The sequence below is a fragment of the Pleuronectes platessa genome, chromosome 19 (assembly GCF_947347685.1).
Source record: "Pleuronectes platessa chromosome 19, fPlePla1.1, whole genome shotgun sequence".
NCBI lineage: Eukaryota > Metazoa > Chordata > Actinopteri > Pleuronectiformes > Pleuronectidae > Pleuronectes > Pleuronectes platessa.
In genome coordinates, this window is record NC_070644.1 from 3410612 (window position 1) to 3427531 (window position 16920).

Below are 16920 nucleotides of genomic sequence, written 5' to 3' on the forward strand. Positions count from 1 at the left end.
ACTATAAACGAATAATAAGTGAATAAATGTAGAAGAGTAAAAAGTACAATGTGTTCCAATACAGAAAAATAAAGCAGCAAACAGTCAGTACAAGTTATTTATATAATAAATAAACGTATACAGGACTTTCACATGTAACGGGGTACTTCTACTTCTACATAAATACAACATTAAAGGTACATAAAGAAAGTTAGATGTGTATGCGGAATGAACTACACGCGGAACTATACGTGCCTCTGGGCCTCAGTTCCCACCCGGCCTGTAAACATCGGCGTACCAGGAACACGGAACAGCGTGGAGCTCGGACCAAGCAGCTGCGACACGCACGTTTCCTTTCCACGGTGAAAACCAGTGATCGCCGCTGGTTTGTTTCACAATGGACAACACGACAGACGCAACATGGGACTCGTTACCTGTTCAGCTGAGCGAGGGAATTCTACAAACTCTGGAGGAGCTGAAGTTCACTCACATGACACCTGTACAGGTAACACCAGCCCCCCCGACACGTGACTCCCACCAGCTTCTCTCCACAGCATCTTTACTGATCATCATTATTGTGTGTTTATAGTCCGCGTGTATCCCGCTGTTCATGGGCCACAAAGATGTGGCTGCGGAGGCGGTGAGTACACGTTCTCCACCTGCAACAAATACTCGAGTACTTATCTGAGTTACTTTTACTTCACTTCACTGTTTCCATCTCTTGCCACCTTCTACTTCTACTGCAACTTATCTCATATTCTATCTTCTTACTCCTCCACATGTTTGAGAAAACTTTCAATATTTAGCAGATAATGCAGCATATTATCAAAAACCACCATCAAGCTTAATAAGATGTTTTCACGTCATTACAAATACATCATGATGTGAGTCACTCATTCTTTTGAATCCCAATTTCACTGATGTATAAAAATGATAGTCATGTTATTGTTTGTTTTTGCTGGGGTCTGTCCTATATTGCCATGTTACGTCAAATCTGGACATTATGAGTTGTACAATGTGTTGTATGACTCATTTCATCAAAACATTCCCACTCGGCCACAGTTAAAGAGGTTTGCTTGTGCCGTCGCAGGTGACTGGAAGTGGGAAGACGCTTGCTTTCGTCATCCCGATCATCGAGCTGCTCCTGAAGAGAGAAGAGAAGCTGAAGAAGATGCAGGTAACAATAAGATAGACGTGTATTTCCACCCTGGTACTTTTACTATCCCAGTGGAGTTGTCATTTCTCCTGGATGCTGCGAGTGTTGCTCTTTCCAGGTTGACAGGAGAAGAAGGCGGGGTTTGGACCCTGAAGGGAGATGCTGAGTTTTGATCTGTGTTTTTCCGCAGGTTGGCGCCTTGGTGATCACTCCCACAAGAGAACTGGCCCTTCAGATCAGCGAAGTGATGCAGCAGTTCATTCAGAAGTTTCCACAGTTCACGTGAGTTCAAAGTCACTGCAGAAGGTGGATCACTGGATGAAGATATGAACTGGGGCTGAAAGAACGAATCGATTAGTGCATCAATCTGCGACTATCATGAGTTATTTGACCTTTTTTTTCTTCATGCAAAAATTTCACTTCCACAATATCCAGAAAGTTGATAGACCAAATAATGAATCAGAAAAATAATCAGTTGAAATCATAGTAGCAGGGGTTGTTAGTTATAGCTCTGGAATTAATAATCAGACGAGAGACAAACTGTTCCGAAATATGTTTCTACTACTGAGGGTGTGTGTCAGTATTCACCATCACTCCTCCAAAGATCCAAAATCAAGTCTGAGAGAGCATGAAGCCTCCTTATTGACCAAGATCCACAAACCAGCTTCTTCCACATATCACTTATTGTTTGTTGAGCTGTTGATGAGATGTGGCAATATAATTTATCTGTCAAAAAACACATCAAAATGTTTGTACTGTTTTTGTTACTTATTCAGGACCTTTTCCAAATAAACACTGACTAGACCAGTGTACCGTATGAGGACCAAAGCCTGGTCCTAATGAGGCAAACCCTAATGTACGCGGTCTTGGTCCAAAAATTAAAGTCCATACAAAGGACAGCTGCAGAAACCTTTGTGCATGTGTGTGTTTAACTTTAACTCGACCGAGCGTCATAACTTCAATCTAAAAGCACCAGAACTACAGTGATACCCGTCCCAAAGGAACAGCATCCTCATCAGTTTAACCACACTGTCTTTTGTGTTTTAACTAATTAAGTTGTTTCATGTATGTCTGTGTTTTCCAGGCAGATTTTATTGATTGGTGGATCCAACCCAATAGATGATGTGGAGAAGATCCAGGATCAAGGGTATGTGATGCATGGAGTGCCACATCATCAGATCACTTAACAGTAACTGTATTATTATTTGTATGCTGATGGTGTCCAAATGTACCTCTCAAAATTGTTCCCATTTAAGTCAGAATTCATATTAAGGTTGCGGTGGCCAAGCCCCTATGTTCATCTCCGACCTGTTGCCACGTTAGATCACCACCTTAGTTGTTCTGACCAGGGCTTAATAGACGTCCCTCACACACATTATAAAAACAAGAGATGAACGTGATGGGTATTACATTATGCAATAATTCTCTGCAACGAGAAGCTGAAACCTTATTTATTCAAGCTTGCCTTTGTCTAATGAAAGGAGAGCGAGAGATGATAGAAAGACAACTACAGGAAATGTTTTTTTTTTTCTGTGCAAGATACCTTTCTGATTGTTTTATTGTTTAATTTTAACAACTATATTTTATGAATCACTGTGACTTACTCTGTGAAAGGTGCTTCATTAATTCAACTTAACTGACTCGCTTACTTACAGTTGTCACGCCATCATCTTCCTCACAGAGTATCGAGTAAGTTTATGGTTCTTGTCACGAGGAAATCTGGCAGACGTTTCCCAAATAATCTTTTTGTTTAGTACTCAAATGTCTGCAGTGAGGCTCCGAAATCAAATCAGATCCTGGACTCCATCCAGAGTGTTGCGTAATTAAGTCCACAATAATGTGTAGACAGAGTTACACAAACCAACATGGCAGCTCCTGTGTTTCAGAGCCAACATTGTGATCGCGACTCCCGGCCGTCTGGAGGATATGTTCAGGAGGAAAGAAGATGGTCTGGACTTTGGCAGCTCAGTCAGGTGTCTGGATGTGCTGGTTCTGGATGAGGCCGACCGGCTGCTGGAAATGGGCTTCGCGGCCAGGTACGGGATAAAAAGGAATATTTGTCGTTGTGTAGGAACAAATGAGTTCTGTGTACACGATCTTGACAAGCGTTTACTGTCTGTGTGATCCAATGGCTCTCGTGTAATGTACATTGTATTTTGTGCACATTGAATATATTGTATTTACATTGTCTATATTATTTCTATTCTATTTCTATTGTCGTATCTCATGTACTGAAAATGCATCTTTAATTATTATTACTTTGAATGATGCCTATTTTTCCACTGTTCTCTTTGCTGCTGCAGCATAGCACTTTTTTAGTCCCACCTGTTGTGGGACTAAAAAACGATTCGCTTATCTGAATAATTGGAGTAAATACAGCGTTACAGAGATGTGTAGAGGCGTCAGGCATAACAATTCTGTGGTTGAGCTCATTTAGTTCCAGAATGAATTTGGCTCCAGACAGACGAGTCCGTCCAAATCCCTAAAGTCCCTAAAACCTTCCCACAGTTCTGTGTTTTTAATTTCCTCTGCTATTTGACGTCTTCTTGCCATTAACAACCTGTCTGTGCTTCCAGTCTGAACACCATCTTGGGCTACCTGCCCAAACAGAGGCGCACAGGCCTGTTTTCAGCCACTCAGACTCAGGAGCTGGAGAAGCTGGTGAGGGCCGGCCTCAGGAACCCTGTCCGCATCACCGTCAAAGAGAAAGGCGTGGCTGCGTCCGCCACTGCCCAGAAGACCCCCGCCAAGCTCTCCAACTACTACATAGTAAGTGTGGCCTTCGCACCAATCAGCCCGAAGTTTAAAAATGGTTTCAACACAAAAATTCACATCATGGTTTTCATTCCAGTTATGTAAAGCTGAGGACAAGTTCAACAACCTGGTGGCTTTTCTGAGACAACACAAGCACGAGAAGAATCTGGTCTTCTTCAAGTACGTTGAACTGGACAAACACTTGATTTAATCCTGTTTGAAGTTAAAGTTTGAATCAGCCGGTCTGCACATCAAAAACATTCAACTTCTGTTCTCACACAGAATCCCCTTTTTTTTATTCTAGTAACAACTCAACTAGGTTACTTTAAACAAAACAACAATGTTGTCAAAATTTTGGACAGAAAAATAAATTCAACGTTACTTTGTGCAGCACATCCATAAACAGGGACTTAGACTAAAAGTAAAATACAAATCTGTAGCTTACAATATGGTCTGTTCTGCAGTAAGGTCCAATTTCATATTAACACAGCTCAGTCTCAGTCCAACCAATAATTTATTTCTTTATTGATTCATCTGCCGATTATTTTCTTAATTAATCTGTTTGTAAAATGTCACAACTTCTTTAACCACAAGGTGATGTCTGTGCATGTGATATGAATAAAACAGAGATGAGAAGTGAATTCTCACAATCAAAAAGCCACAAACAAAAGTGTTTGGCATTATTTTAGAAACAAAATGACAGGAGAGTCAGTAGTTAAAACAATTCATTATCTGTTGATCAATGAATCATTTAATTGTTACAGCTCTATAAAATATTACTCCTGCAAAATCTAAATGAGCTCACCAGAGCTAATGGATAATTCAACGGCAGCCATGGGAGAAATCTGATGGAGCAGCTCAAACTTCAGCATTTGACTCCCGTCATCTGGGGACAGATCGTCGACTGTTCAGGAAATTAATCAGGATTCATGATTCGTTCCCCCTCAAACTGACACCTCCATCTTTGGTTTCTGGACCAACTGCATCACTTTAGCCTGTGTGGCTCAGGTTCCTTTGACATGTACTCACATGACTTGTCTCTCTGGTCATCAGCACGTGTGCGGGTGTGGAGTACTTTGGCAAAGTTCTGGAGACTGTGATCAAGAAGGCCACCATCTGCTGCATCCACGGCAAGATGAAGAGTAAACGCAACACGATCTTTGCAGACTTTCGGGCCCTGAAGAGGTGAGAATGAGTTTGCCTGTGATCGGTGCAGTGACGCTGGTTGTACGTGATTTGACTTCCAAGTATCGCTTTTGTCCGTGTGTTACGCTGCAGTGGGATCTTGGTGTGCACAGACGTCATGGCCAGAGGCATCGATATCCCCGATGTGAACTGGGTGCTGCAGTATGATCCTCCCAGCAGTGCCAGGTGAGTGAGCTAAGTAAAGTCTCTGAAAATCTGCGTAGCTGGATCTGAAAGGCCCAATGAGCATCATCATATTGACTATAAGGTTTTGTATGTTTGTAAATAAACTTTTAATATACAGTGTTTATAATCCGTCTCACTAAAATACCTAAACTCTGATGATTATCTCTAGTGTTGCTCTAAAGCCGGATGCATATTGTTCCTCTGTGCTACAGAGCCACACTGTTTCACTGGTCACATGTTCCCTCATCACCAGGAAGAAACACTGCACTTTTGTTAATTTTTTCGTTCCACACATATCGCCCTGCCACCTCAAATACTCATGAGAGCCTCAAAATGTGGATTCATCCGCTGCTGAAATTAGTTCCCATGAGTTGTCCCACTTTTTGAGTGACATTGAAAAACCTGCAGTGAACAGGTTGCCATAGCTGTTACATCACCAGTCTTATTTAACTCACTGGTTACTTGGATGTGAACATGCTGCTTAATGCCAGTTGCAGATCAGTACATTGATTATCTAGTGGACTATGACTGAGTTTTTAGTTACTTTTAATGATCTTTTATCAAACACAATTCACTTTCAAATAACGATGACTTTGAAAACCAATGAATATCAGAACAATCAAGAAAAATAACCTCCGATGTTGAGATATCATCGTGTCGCATTTTGAAAGTTACTTAGAGTATATAGAAAAATCGTCTTCAGATGCCAGTTTGTTTCCAGTACGTTTTCCAGTATAATTAATTCAAATTACTTTATGTAGTTTTGTCACAATTATTTTATTGAAAAAGATTCATCATTCAGGCTTTAATTCCTTCTACATTTCTTCTGTCTGTGTCTCAGGGCCTTTGTCCATCGATGTGGGCGCACAGCACGTATTGGTAACCTGGGCAACGCGCTGGTCTTTTTGCTGCCGATGGAGGAAACGTATGTTACCTTCTTGTCCATCAACCAGAAAGTGAGTTCTTCTCTTCTTTTTATTCATACAACATTTACCAAGCTCTGAAAGCCACAGAACGTACCACTGCTTGTATCTGCTCTGCTTGGTCTGAAGTTGTTTTAAACCTGGTAGGACATACTTTGATGTGACTGTTGCCAGGTTACTCTGGATTTTCTCTCTCACCTAGGCACATGTGGAATGGATGGATAAACTCAACAGATGTAATGGGGGAAATATTTGGAGGAGTGACGGGTGGAGTTATGTTGATGGGGCGGTGCGGGTTGTTAGATCTGGTTAAGATGATAAGTATAGTAAAATAAATTGCTTCAAACTCTCATATTTTATTAACTGCACATCAACACTGGTGTTTAGGGTCCAAGGACAGAGGTTGTCGTGTAATACCGATTTGTAAAGGCAAATATAAATATTATTTGACTTGGCTTGGTGGATACATAAGACACTTTCATGCTTGATAACCACTGCATAATGTAGTTTAGAAGTATTCTGAACTGGGAAGTACTATGACTTGTATAACATTGCTGAATGCTGGTTGCATTTAATTTTAGCTGTTTGATCATATTGATTTTCACGTAAATGGATGTAATAAGTATACTTACTACTGACAGCAGTGAGATGATAGAGGGCTGAACCCCCTCGGCCAACACACACATCAATTTATATTTCTACCATATGAGCATCAGAACTTCTAACTCCTCCCCTTTGACTATAAGTTCTGACAATTAGCGACCAGCCCACAGAGACTGAAACTGTCCTTTGACAGTGAGCAGGATGTCATCAGGACTTTCCGTGCTGAACTGCTAGTTACTGTTTAACTCTGCTGCCGCTGTGCTGTAGAAAAACGCGAATCAATATCCACGAGAGTTCCCTCCATTGCTGTGTGTTTTACTGGACACATATATATGCTGAATGAAACAGCTCTGATCTGTGTCACAGGATTTAAAAAAGACACAGGAATATTGGCCACATTCCTTATAAGTTACTATTGAATATGAATCAGTTGAAAAAAGACTTGTGTTGCATCTTCACAGTCCAGGCCTCACAATTAAAAGCTCTTCTGTCATTTTCCTCAGTGCCCGCTCCAGCTTATGCCTCATGTACGTGATGTTGTGGATGTGCTGCCCAAAGCCAGGGCCTTAAATCTGGCAGACCGCGCCATGTTTGACAAAAGCATGAGGGCCTTCGTCTCATTCGTCCAGGCCTACGCCAAACACGAATGTAGTCTCATCTTTAGAGTCAAAGGTGAAATAAGCAGCTTGACTTTTAACTTGACTATTCAATTTGTTGGTGTGTATCAAGTCCAAATATAAAAAATAAAATGTATTTCCTTTCTTTGTCTAGATTTGGACTTTGCTACCTTAGCTCGTGGCTTTGCCCTCCTTCGCCTGCCGAAGATGCCTGAACTAAGAGGAAAAACGTTCCCTGATTTCGAATCGACGATGGTGGACACAGAAACCATCCGCTACAAGGACAAGAACAGGCAGAAGGAGAGAGTGAAGATGCTGAAAGACAGAATTGAGAATCCTGTTCCCAGAAAGGTTTTCGTCAAGACTACGTCCTGGTCCAAACAGAAGAACAAGAAGGATCGCAAGAAAAAGTTTACGGCTAAGAGGAAGCACAAAGAGGTATTTCCATTCAGTGGCCATTAAATGAATTGATAAAGTGTCAGTGGACTAGATGTATTTATGTCCCTTTTTTATTTTCTGTGTCTGCAGGACTGCGAAATCGACGATGAAGATATGAAAGAGCTTTTAAGCGACACTCGCCTCCTCAAGAGACTGAAGAAAGGGCAAATCAGTGAGGAGGACTTTGAGAAACAGATAACAACCTTACCAAAGTCCAAACACAAAACCGAGGGAGCACCACTCGACGGCTCAGTGGGGGAGGCTGTTTGACAAAACTCCTGAAGTCAAAATGGCCAAAGTCAGAAACAAAGTTTTGAATAAATCCAGAAGAACACCTCGGACATTTGTTTTCCCTTTTATAAAAGGGTTTTATTTGAGGCTTTTAAGTCACGGTCATAAATAAAGTTTGATGAGTTCGTCGCTGACAGCGGACGGGGTGAGGACGCCCAGGTCAGTGAAGAGGAGGGTGATGAGGGAGGGAGGCGTGTAATCAATGATCGGATGCTCCTCTGACAGGTTCTGCACTGTCTTCAGGGTTTCTGCTTTGTACTGTGGAGGAACGGAGAAGAAATGTTAAGATTCAACAGTTGTATGTTAAGGTTTGGACAAAGGACATTTTGCTGTAAAGTGGAAATACAAACATTTAACCCCTGCAGCAGTGAGCCTCTTTATTAATGTTGAAGCACTCTCACTTTTATTTCATGAACAATAACAACAAAAGTAGCATGTGGCGCAAGAATCACTGCACAGATTGTGGGAAGAACAGACTCCTATGTTGGATGTAAATTTGCTGTCAGGAAAGTGAAAAGAAGAGGTTGACTTCTATAATAGGACAATTCACCAAGAACCATCTAAAAGTAAAACAAAACAGTTTCTCATCGTCCCTTTCTGCAATTCCCCTTAAATTCCGTTCCGCCCGGGTGCACTCACCAATAGAAACATGAATCAAGGTGCTTAGAAATGCAAAGGCAGCAAGCTAAAAAACAATCATTTTAAATATTTTATTGCATAAGCAGTGTAACCTTTGACCCTTTGCAATAATTTACATTGTAAACAGTGAACATGATTCATTATTGTACTTAATATTCCTTGACTCTTGAGAAAATTTCAGGATGGCATCATGATTTGGAAATTTGGCCACTTGTTACTTCGTTGGCTTTATGACAAATCAAGGGGAATTAGAATTAAAGGCCACAATGAGTGTGAATAAACTACCTTCAGTGATTAGTCACCTATTTGGCCAACAGGCGGCTTTTGTGGAAAGCGCTGGTTATTTCTCGTTATTCTTCTCTACTGGGAGAGGAGTTAAATTGAATAGTGGAGAGAGCGGGGTCGCGTTAATTGAGTTTAGTGATTGAGTTGCTCCTGCAAAATCATCTAGATATGAATGGAGATGAACTACTAAAGAAATGAATTCCTTTCCTGTGATTTGGTGCCTCTCAAGGAACCCATTTTGAGAGGTGCAGAGAAGCTTCTACAGTTCCTCGCCTGATGACTTACTTTCCCAGTTCAAAGCCCCATGATGAGCAGTAGACAAAGATAGACTCACAGCACCGCGACCCTGACACTGCATGAAGGAGTGGGTAGGGATGTCTCAATAAATAAATAAATTTCAGAGTAGAGGCACTTCAGCCAAAACATACGGGTGGCTTAGCTTCCTGCTTACACAACAGCCCAAAGTGTAGCTGCTTTCAGACATGCACTGAACTCAGGAGATCATCCGCATTTTCTCCGGAGGAGGTGTGTGTGTGAACGCAAATGTCCCAGTGAGAGCCTCCAGGGACTTTCTCCACATGGCCCCCTTAATAAAGTCCACAGAAAGTGCTGTAAACAAAATCAAAGGTTCTCCACAGTGGAATTAATACATGATAATGACATCATGTCTCTGCTCGCTGCACCACCCCTCATCTGAATCCTGCAGATTATTTGTTGCTGTTTTGAGCACGTCTGAGCAGAGAAAGGCAAACTGCGGAGAAAGTCCAGAAGATCCTAATGTATCATAATACATGATATTATACCTTAAATTTATCTGGCACATCCTGTTGGTTGAGCGGATAGAGCCGGACAAACTTGAAACTCTCTGCCACAACGTAGAAGGGCTTGTTGTGAGCTTTGGAGCACATCGCCGTCTGATAAGTGCCGATCTGCAGAAACAAAGGGGAGGAGTTTAGGCCTGTGTTTGTCATCACATGTACCTGACATGTGACCTTTATCACAGAGTGAGATCAGTAGGTTAGCCAGACATCTTTGGGTTTTACTCATTGTTTGCTGTCGTCATAAACAGCTAGCGCACCATTATCTGGAGAAGCTCACCAAGTATTCAGCTCAATGAACCTGGTTAATGCACTTTCACACCTACTTTGTATGGTCCGGACCTTCTGACTTTCGGGTTTAGTCCAAACTACAATAACAGATATGGAAGAAGCTCTTGACCAACATTCTAATATCTATACATTTCCTAATTTAATTATGAAACACAAACTAGCCGGATCAAATGTTTAAAATGTAATTAGGACATTAACCTTAGTTCGGACTTTCATTTAAACCCTTAAAACCCCCTTAGATGGACTCACTTTGTGATACAGACCCCTGACTAGTTCCTGAAACACACCTTGTTGATGATTCCTCCGCTCTCAACAACTCCCTCTGCACCAACAATAACTAGATCCACCTTCTCCAGGACATACCTGTGAAAAATAATAACAGCAATATACTAAATTAATGCGACTTAGTTCATCTTGACAATGTATGATACCGATTTTTTATCTGTTTACCCGACGGCTGCATCCAGGACCACCGTTACTGGGACATTAAGTTTTCTCAGGGCTTCGGCCATCTGTCGCCTGAATAGAGAAAGAAACGGATTCAATGAGCGTTTGTCCCGTCAGGATAAAACTGGGACACAGTTTACTGACAGTATTCACTCACCCAGCTGAGTCAGGCTGCGATTCAGTCACATAGACAGAGAAACGTTTCTTCTCAGCTGCAGCTTTTTCCAGCACCCTGAGGACGACTCTGGAGTAGGAGTGAGTCAGGATTTTCTGGGAGAGAAACATTTGGAGGACAAAGGATATCAGCAAATTGCCTGAATAGTGTGTGTGTTCTGTCTGCTTACATCCAAACTGTGTCATCTTAAATCCTAGAAACAGTGGCCAACTTAAAATGTGGTCTATGTTTCAGTCATAATACTTGAGAAATTTATAAAATCTTTATAGCTATAAACAAAACTTAGTGTCTTCAAAGCATCTTTTAAGACTTCAGGGGCTCCGTACTTTAATTATGCTTGATGAGAACATTTAATAAGGTGCTTTTCTGTTGTTGTTATAACTTTTCTGTTTCCATGTGCTTGTTGTTAACCTCAAATGGTTGATAAAGTGTCCAACAAGGTCTTCAGATTGTTCACACCTGGCTGCTTGACTTAAAAAAAAAATCCAAAATACAAGACCACATCAGTTACCTCCTTTTTACACTGGCTAACCCTGAGCCACCGAATTTACAAAGAATGTCATCAATAACTCTGAAAGCTCTACAAAGTGTTGATCCAATCTGGATTACATGTTTATTTGCCCCCTACATGCACAGCCACTGTCAGCGCTCCTCAGGTAGGACCCTGCTAAGTGTTCCCAGTGCTGCTACAATAGAAACTGGACATTTCCCATCAGAACCGTGCAGCTGTGGAACCTGAGGAAACTAAGGAACGCTTCTTTTAAATCACTCCTCAAAATGTACATTTACAGGAAAGTTTATTTTCTTCTAATAATCCCATTGTTTATATAGATTCTATCCCTTTTAGTTATCAGTATTTATTAGGCACTATTTTATCAGGTCTTACGATTTTTTTGTTTATATCTGAAGCTCCTCTGACCCAAACACATAATGAAAATATAATCCATACAATACAGCATTAAAAAATTTGTTTTACTTTTTCGTTATACAGCAAACTGTCCAACATAAACAGCTTGTTCATCAACAGTTATAATATTATTAATAAATACAGTACTTACAGCCCCGTCTTTGATGAAGGTGTGACAGAGCTTTGCAACCTTGGTCCTGGACATTGAGATCTTCTCTAGAAACAGTTCTCCCCTCTCTTCCATCACCTTCTTACAACGAGACAGATCCTGGCAGACAGAGAGACGAGAGTTAGCTTTGCCTTGAAATAATAACAAAAACTGACCCCCAAAAATAACTATATAATGTAAAGATGCAAATTAACTATCTTATTAATTTAGTTATGGTATATTACTTGGTGCCTCTTTGGCCCTAGAAACTACTTGGACAGGATCCAACAGGACTCGGCCTGGGAGGAGCTGTATGTGGAAAGCAGCAGTGCATTCGAGCAAACAGGTCATCAAACCGACTCCTTCATAAGCTACCAATGAAAAGTTTGAATCTGCAATGTTGTTGTGTCATGCCATAAAACAAATTTTAGGACAATTAATCTAAAACAATGATGGCCTGATGCGAGTACTGTTTTTTGAACCACTCCTTTAGCCATTGCCTGCCTCTTCGGTCTTGGTCCCAGTGTAAAACATGGAGTGCTGTAGCACGGTTGTGTCCCGGGCAGGTCACTCACCTGGTGCTCCAGTGATGTGAGGCTTATGAAGCGCAGGAAGAGCTCCCCTCCTGAGGACACGCCCACAGAGGAGTCCACTCGCGTCAGGCAGTCTGTGGCCCCCGTCAGGCTCTCTCTCAGACCCAGGATGGTTTCACCTAGAGGGGCAGAGAGAACTTGTCGAATTAGGCTGAGAACAGTATGCAGCTGTTCCATTTAACACTACAGGAGGTCACATGTGTAAGAATACAGAAGCTAGGAGTGAACATACCTTTGTCTCGCTTGAGGAATTCCAGCAGGGTGCGGATGGAGGCCACAGCTGAGGCCATGTCCGGATCTTCCCTCATCTGAGCCCTGAAATACTCCACCAGCTCTGACCCGGGCACAGTGAGAGTGAGAGTCAGTGAGGCAGCACTGAAATCTGAGCATCCATTGTCCCACCTGTGTTTGGCTCTATACATAACTACATCAGCATATTAGTCAACGCATCGAACTGCTACATCATCTTTGGAGTAAACTACACCAACACATCCTAACCCCAACTCTTGGTCCTACACTAATGTTGAGAATACTGTATTCCATAATTAACTGATAATAAAGCTGTGATCACTCTCAAACAGCTTCAACACAGACATCAGAGTTCAATAACAACATGTCTGAGGATGTATTCCAACCATCGAGCTGATGAACTCTGTGTTGTGTTGTTTCAATAACTTCAGACATGTTCAACTAATATAAACTGGTAACTATCAAGAGAACAGCTCATCTGCTTTGACTTGTTTTGAACTAATGACTGCAGTGGCCCCTGAGAGGCCCTGGTGTTGTTTCCACCACGTGTGAACTGTATCTCACTCTGTTGAGGGCCCCTGTCGTGCTGAGAAGTAGTTTCAGTGTCCCCATCATTAGTTACCACCTGGTTCTTATCTGCTCACCGAGGAGGAGACTGAACTAACTCACCTTCTTCATCCATCGTCAGTCTGACAGGTGGAGTTTCTCAGAGTTGAAACAAACCACGGCGAATCAAGCGTTGGAGGTTTTCTCGCTAGTTTCAGTCAGTCAACAGGTTTTTATATCACCTCCCGTCACACGCGACTTTACAACAAGCCGTTTCAGTCACAGTTACCAGGTGAAAAGCAGTTGACACTCCAGCTGTGGTCAGTTTGTGAGGAGCTGAGCACCATTAGCTTCTGTGGCGGCGCTGCGTGTCGCGGGGAGATGACGTAGGACGGTGGTGGTGCCTTCGCGTGCTGCTGGAAAAGTTGTGCTCGATTTTACGTTTGAAGGATTGGTGAAAATTATGGAAAGATGTCGGCTGAAAACAAAATGTGGTTGTAGTTTAGTTAACGTTGTTTTTTTGTATTCCACGTGTGCATTGTGCAATGAGTAGGACAAGGTACTGAGCCCGTGTATTTAGCCTTCTATAGTTCTTCAAATGGTGTCTAATAAAAATAATACTTAGTAACTATTCAGAATGATTGCTGGAGTTTATTGTTTTATTTATATACATTTTTTCTCCAACCCCTCATTAAGATAAACTGCAATTTTTGCTTTTTGATTTACGCCATTAAAAGGTTACACTGTCATTTTCACATTATATGAGCTTGACTCAAGTTTCATTCAATTCGTTTTTTTTGTATCATTAGTTATAAGGAGAAAGCATTTTGCGAGTTTGTGACAGTCCAGCCAACTGAGATGTACTGTACATCAGTGTCATACCATTACATGGATTTAGTTTACAATTTTTATTTCTGTTCAACTTTCGTCATATTGCCGCTGAACAATGGTTCAAGGTGTCAGCTAAGGTATTGGAGTTAATCACCTGGCAACCATAAACATTCACAGTAAATTATAACTGAAGTTTGACCATTCAATTTCCAGACATATACTGTGTCTTGTCTTACACCATCATGGAGTGGCTTTGACCTCATGGTGGCATTAGACAAAAAGGTCAGAGGGCCACAAAATAATAGGCAAAACCATCCTTAATCCAGCAATTTTCCATTGTAGCTGAAAAAACATGAAAATACATATGAAGATTTTAGCTAAATGAGCCCTCAACATCTGGAAAACTGTAATCACTTTTTGCTTCTGATGGCCAGACTGGATTGGATGTCAGATTTACATTATTACACATACACAGAACAGACACTACATAAACACCACACTAAGTGTATTAGTTTATCATGTACACCCAGTTGCAACCAATGCATCTGTTGGACTGTAGCCAATAGTTGGTTTTGGCTTTGGTGAGTCCTGAACCATCCCTCAGTTCTACTGCTGTAGATCTAGTGCTGGGGGAATTCCTATCATGCACTGGGCACTTCGACATCAGACTACTGCATGTTACCAACTTCTTTGTCCTCTCTCTGTCCTTCTTACTATTGTTATAACTTATTCATAGATGGTGTTATAACTGATAAGATCATTATACCTGTGTGAACTGGTATAATTTTAACCAGTTTGACAGTGCTATACTTTACAACAGTCACACAACGGCACTCTCTCTCTCTCTCTCTCTCTCTCTCTCTCTCTCTCTCTCTCTACCTTTGAGATTACACATAAAATATGCTAATCCTGTATTAATCCCCAAGGGGAGAATGTGTGTATATCAGTAGCTCAAGTACAGAATAAATACAGGTTAAAACTACAGTGTCACTCAGTAGAGCACATACCTCCCTCCAGCAGTCCCCTTAGATTCAGGCTAGCCGCACCAAATTTCCCAGGCCTGACATCCCCCTCTGCTTGGTCGCGTGTGGATCACAGAGGAGATTTAGGCCAAAAACATGGTGTAAATGATGCTGTTTCAATTCGGATATGAATGTCAGGGATTGCGGACAATTGGATGACAGCACAGGAGCAGTATGGAGGCATGTTGTGTTTAAAAAAAAAATATTTTTAGATATTTTTCGACAAAAAGTGGATTTTCCTTTCTTGGTGAACTATCCCTTTAAGGTCACACTTAAATCACACATTAGATCTTGATGGACGAGGTGTTCAAGTTGAAAATCATCACTGATGTACATTGTATAATTTGGTTAGAACAAAATGACATTACAAAGTTCAATGGAAACGAACATCATTAACCCATTGAGGGCTGGATTCAAAACCATATAGAAAAATCTAAAATTTTAAGCTGAAATCACAGGGTGATCCAACTTGCGGTAATTTCATCAAGGCTGCTCATAATGTGAGTCAGTAGTGGGAATGACCTCCGCGTGTCTGTATGCACTCCCAACAACGTCTGGTCAGGCTCCTGATGAGTTGGCGGATGGTGTCCTAAGAGATCTACTCCGAGACCTGGATCTGGGCATCAGTGAGCTCCTGGACAGGCTGTGGTGGTACTTGGCGGCGTCGGAAGCCCCAATACATAACATTCCATAGGGGCTAAATTGGATTTATCCAGGAAATGCCCACTCTTGCCACTTGAGGCCTGGCATCGTCCTGCACCAGGAGGAGCCCGAGGCCCACTGCACCAGCTTGAGGTCTGAAAATCTCTGTGAGGATTTCATCCTGGTACCTAACAGCAGTCAAGGCACCGTTGGCTATGACAGGGAGGTCTGTGCGACCCTCCAAGGATATGCCTCCCCAGACCATCACTGACCTACCAACAAACTGGTCATGTTGGATGATGTTAAACACAGCATAACGTTCACCACAGCTTCTAGAGACTCTTTCACGTCTGTCACATGTGCTCATGTCAAATGTCAATCGAGCTGCACGGTGCTGGGCTGTGAGCATAGGACCTACTAGAGGACGTCGAGCCCACATGCAGTCTGTTTCAGACAGTTTGGTCAGAAACAAGCACACCAGTAGCCTGCTGGAGGTCATATTGTACAGCTCCTCCTGTTCCTCCTCGCTCAAAGGAGCAGATACCAGTGCTGCTCCTGGGTTGATGCCCTTCTACAGCCCTGTCCAGCTCTCCTTGTGTAACTCCCGGTCTCCTGGTATCTCCTTCATGCTCTTGAGACTGAGCTGGGAGACACAGCAAACCTTCTTGTACATATGGATGTGTCATCCTGGAGGAGCTGGACTACCTGTGCAGCCTGATTGGGCTGCAGGTACCAGCTCATGCAACCAGTAGTGACAAGGACACTAAACTAGAGAGGAATCAACCAGGAAGGATGAGGAGAGAACAGCTGTCTGTGGCCACCACATGTAAAACCATCCACTTGTTGTGAGTTGTCTTGCTTTTGCCTCCATTGCACCTGTTGTCACTTTCATCTGCACCAAAGTAGGAGACAGTGATTCATTACTTGTTCTTCCTGAATGGACTCATTGATCCCTGAAGTTTAACTGACATGGTGTTTTACTGCAATGATTCAGTGTTCCATTTATTCATTTGAGCGATGTGCAGAGTAAATAAAGAGCCAATACATTATATACAGAGACACTTTATCATATATATATATATATATATATATATATATATATATATATATATATATATATATATATATATATATATATATATATATATATATTAATGTAGTGCAGTTATACAGCGAATAACTTTGTCGGTCTAGT

At 41.8% G+C, this 16920-nt stretch overlaps 2 protein-coding genes across 2 annotated transcripts; one reads left to right on the top strand and one right to left on the bottom strand.

The window, feature by feature from the left end:
* Positions 1-268: 268 nt before the first annotated feature.
* On the top strand, positions 269-8496 carry ddx55 (DEAD (Asp-Glu-Ala-Asp) box polypeptide 55). Its single transcript, XM_053411552.1, has 14 exons — positions 269-484; positions 569-619; positions 1070-1156; positions 1326-1417; positions 2220-2282; positions 3022-3171; positions 3712-3904; positions 3987-4069; positions 4943-5074; positions 5168-5260; positions 6102-6216; positions 7290-7458; positions 7558-7841; positions 7932-8496. Exons 1-14 carry the CDS (start codon positions 377-379, stop codon positions 8109-8111), a joined length of 1800 nt encoding a protein of 599 aa, XP_053267527.1. The 5' UTR covers positions 269-376; the 3' UTR covers positions 8112-8496.
* Positions 8181-13612, bottom strand: eif2b1 (eukaryotic translation initiation factor 2B, subunit 1 alpha). Its single transcript, XM_053411562.1, has 9 exons — positions 13354-13612; positions 12668-12769; positions 12418-12554; positions 11846-11962; positions 10770-10882; positions 10616-10684; positions 10453-10528; positions 9860-9985; positions 8181-8390 (listed from the first exon to the last, which is right to left on the bottom strand). The coding sequence occupies exons 1-9, from the start codon at positions 13364-13366 to the stop codon at positions 8235-8237; spliced, it is 909 nt and encodes a 302-aa protein (XP_053267537.1). The 5' UTR covers positions 13367-13612; the 3' UTR covers positions 8181-8234.
* Between the last annotated feature and the right edge of the window lie 3308 nt (positions 13613-16920).

What these genes read in the sequence shown, in the direction of transcription:
- ddx55 (XM_053411552.1), top strand. Translation starts at nt 377, where the DNA reads ATGGACAACACGACAGACGCAACATGGGACTCGTTACCTGTTCAGCTG. An exon ending in CTCACATGACACCTGTACAG is followed by an intron (nt 485 to 568) that starts GTAACACCAGCC and finishes GTGTGTTTATAG; the next exon opens with TCCGCGTGTATCCCGCTGTT. An exon ending in CAGAAGTTTCCACAGTTCAC is followed by an intron (nt 1,418 to 2,219) that starts GTGAGTTCAAAG and finishes TGTGTTTTCCAG; the next exon opens with GCAGATTTTATTGATTGGTG.
- eif2b1 (XM_053411562.1), bottom strand. An exon ending in TCACATCACTGGAGCACCAG is followed by an intron (nt 11,963 to 12,417) that starts GTGAGTGACCTG and finishes TCTGTCTGCCAG; the next exon opens with GATCTGTCTCGTTGTAAGAA. An exon ending in GCGGAGGAATCATCAACAAG is followed by an intron (nt 9,986 to 10,452) that starts GTGTGTTTCAGG and finishes TTGTTTCTGCAG; the next exon opens with ATCGGCACTTATCAGACGGC.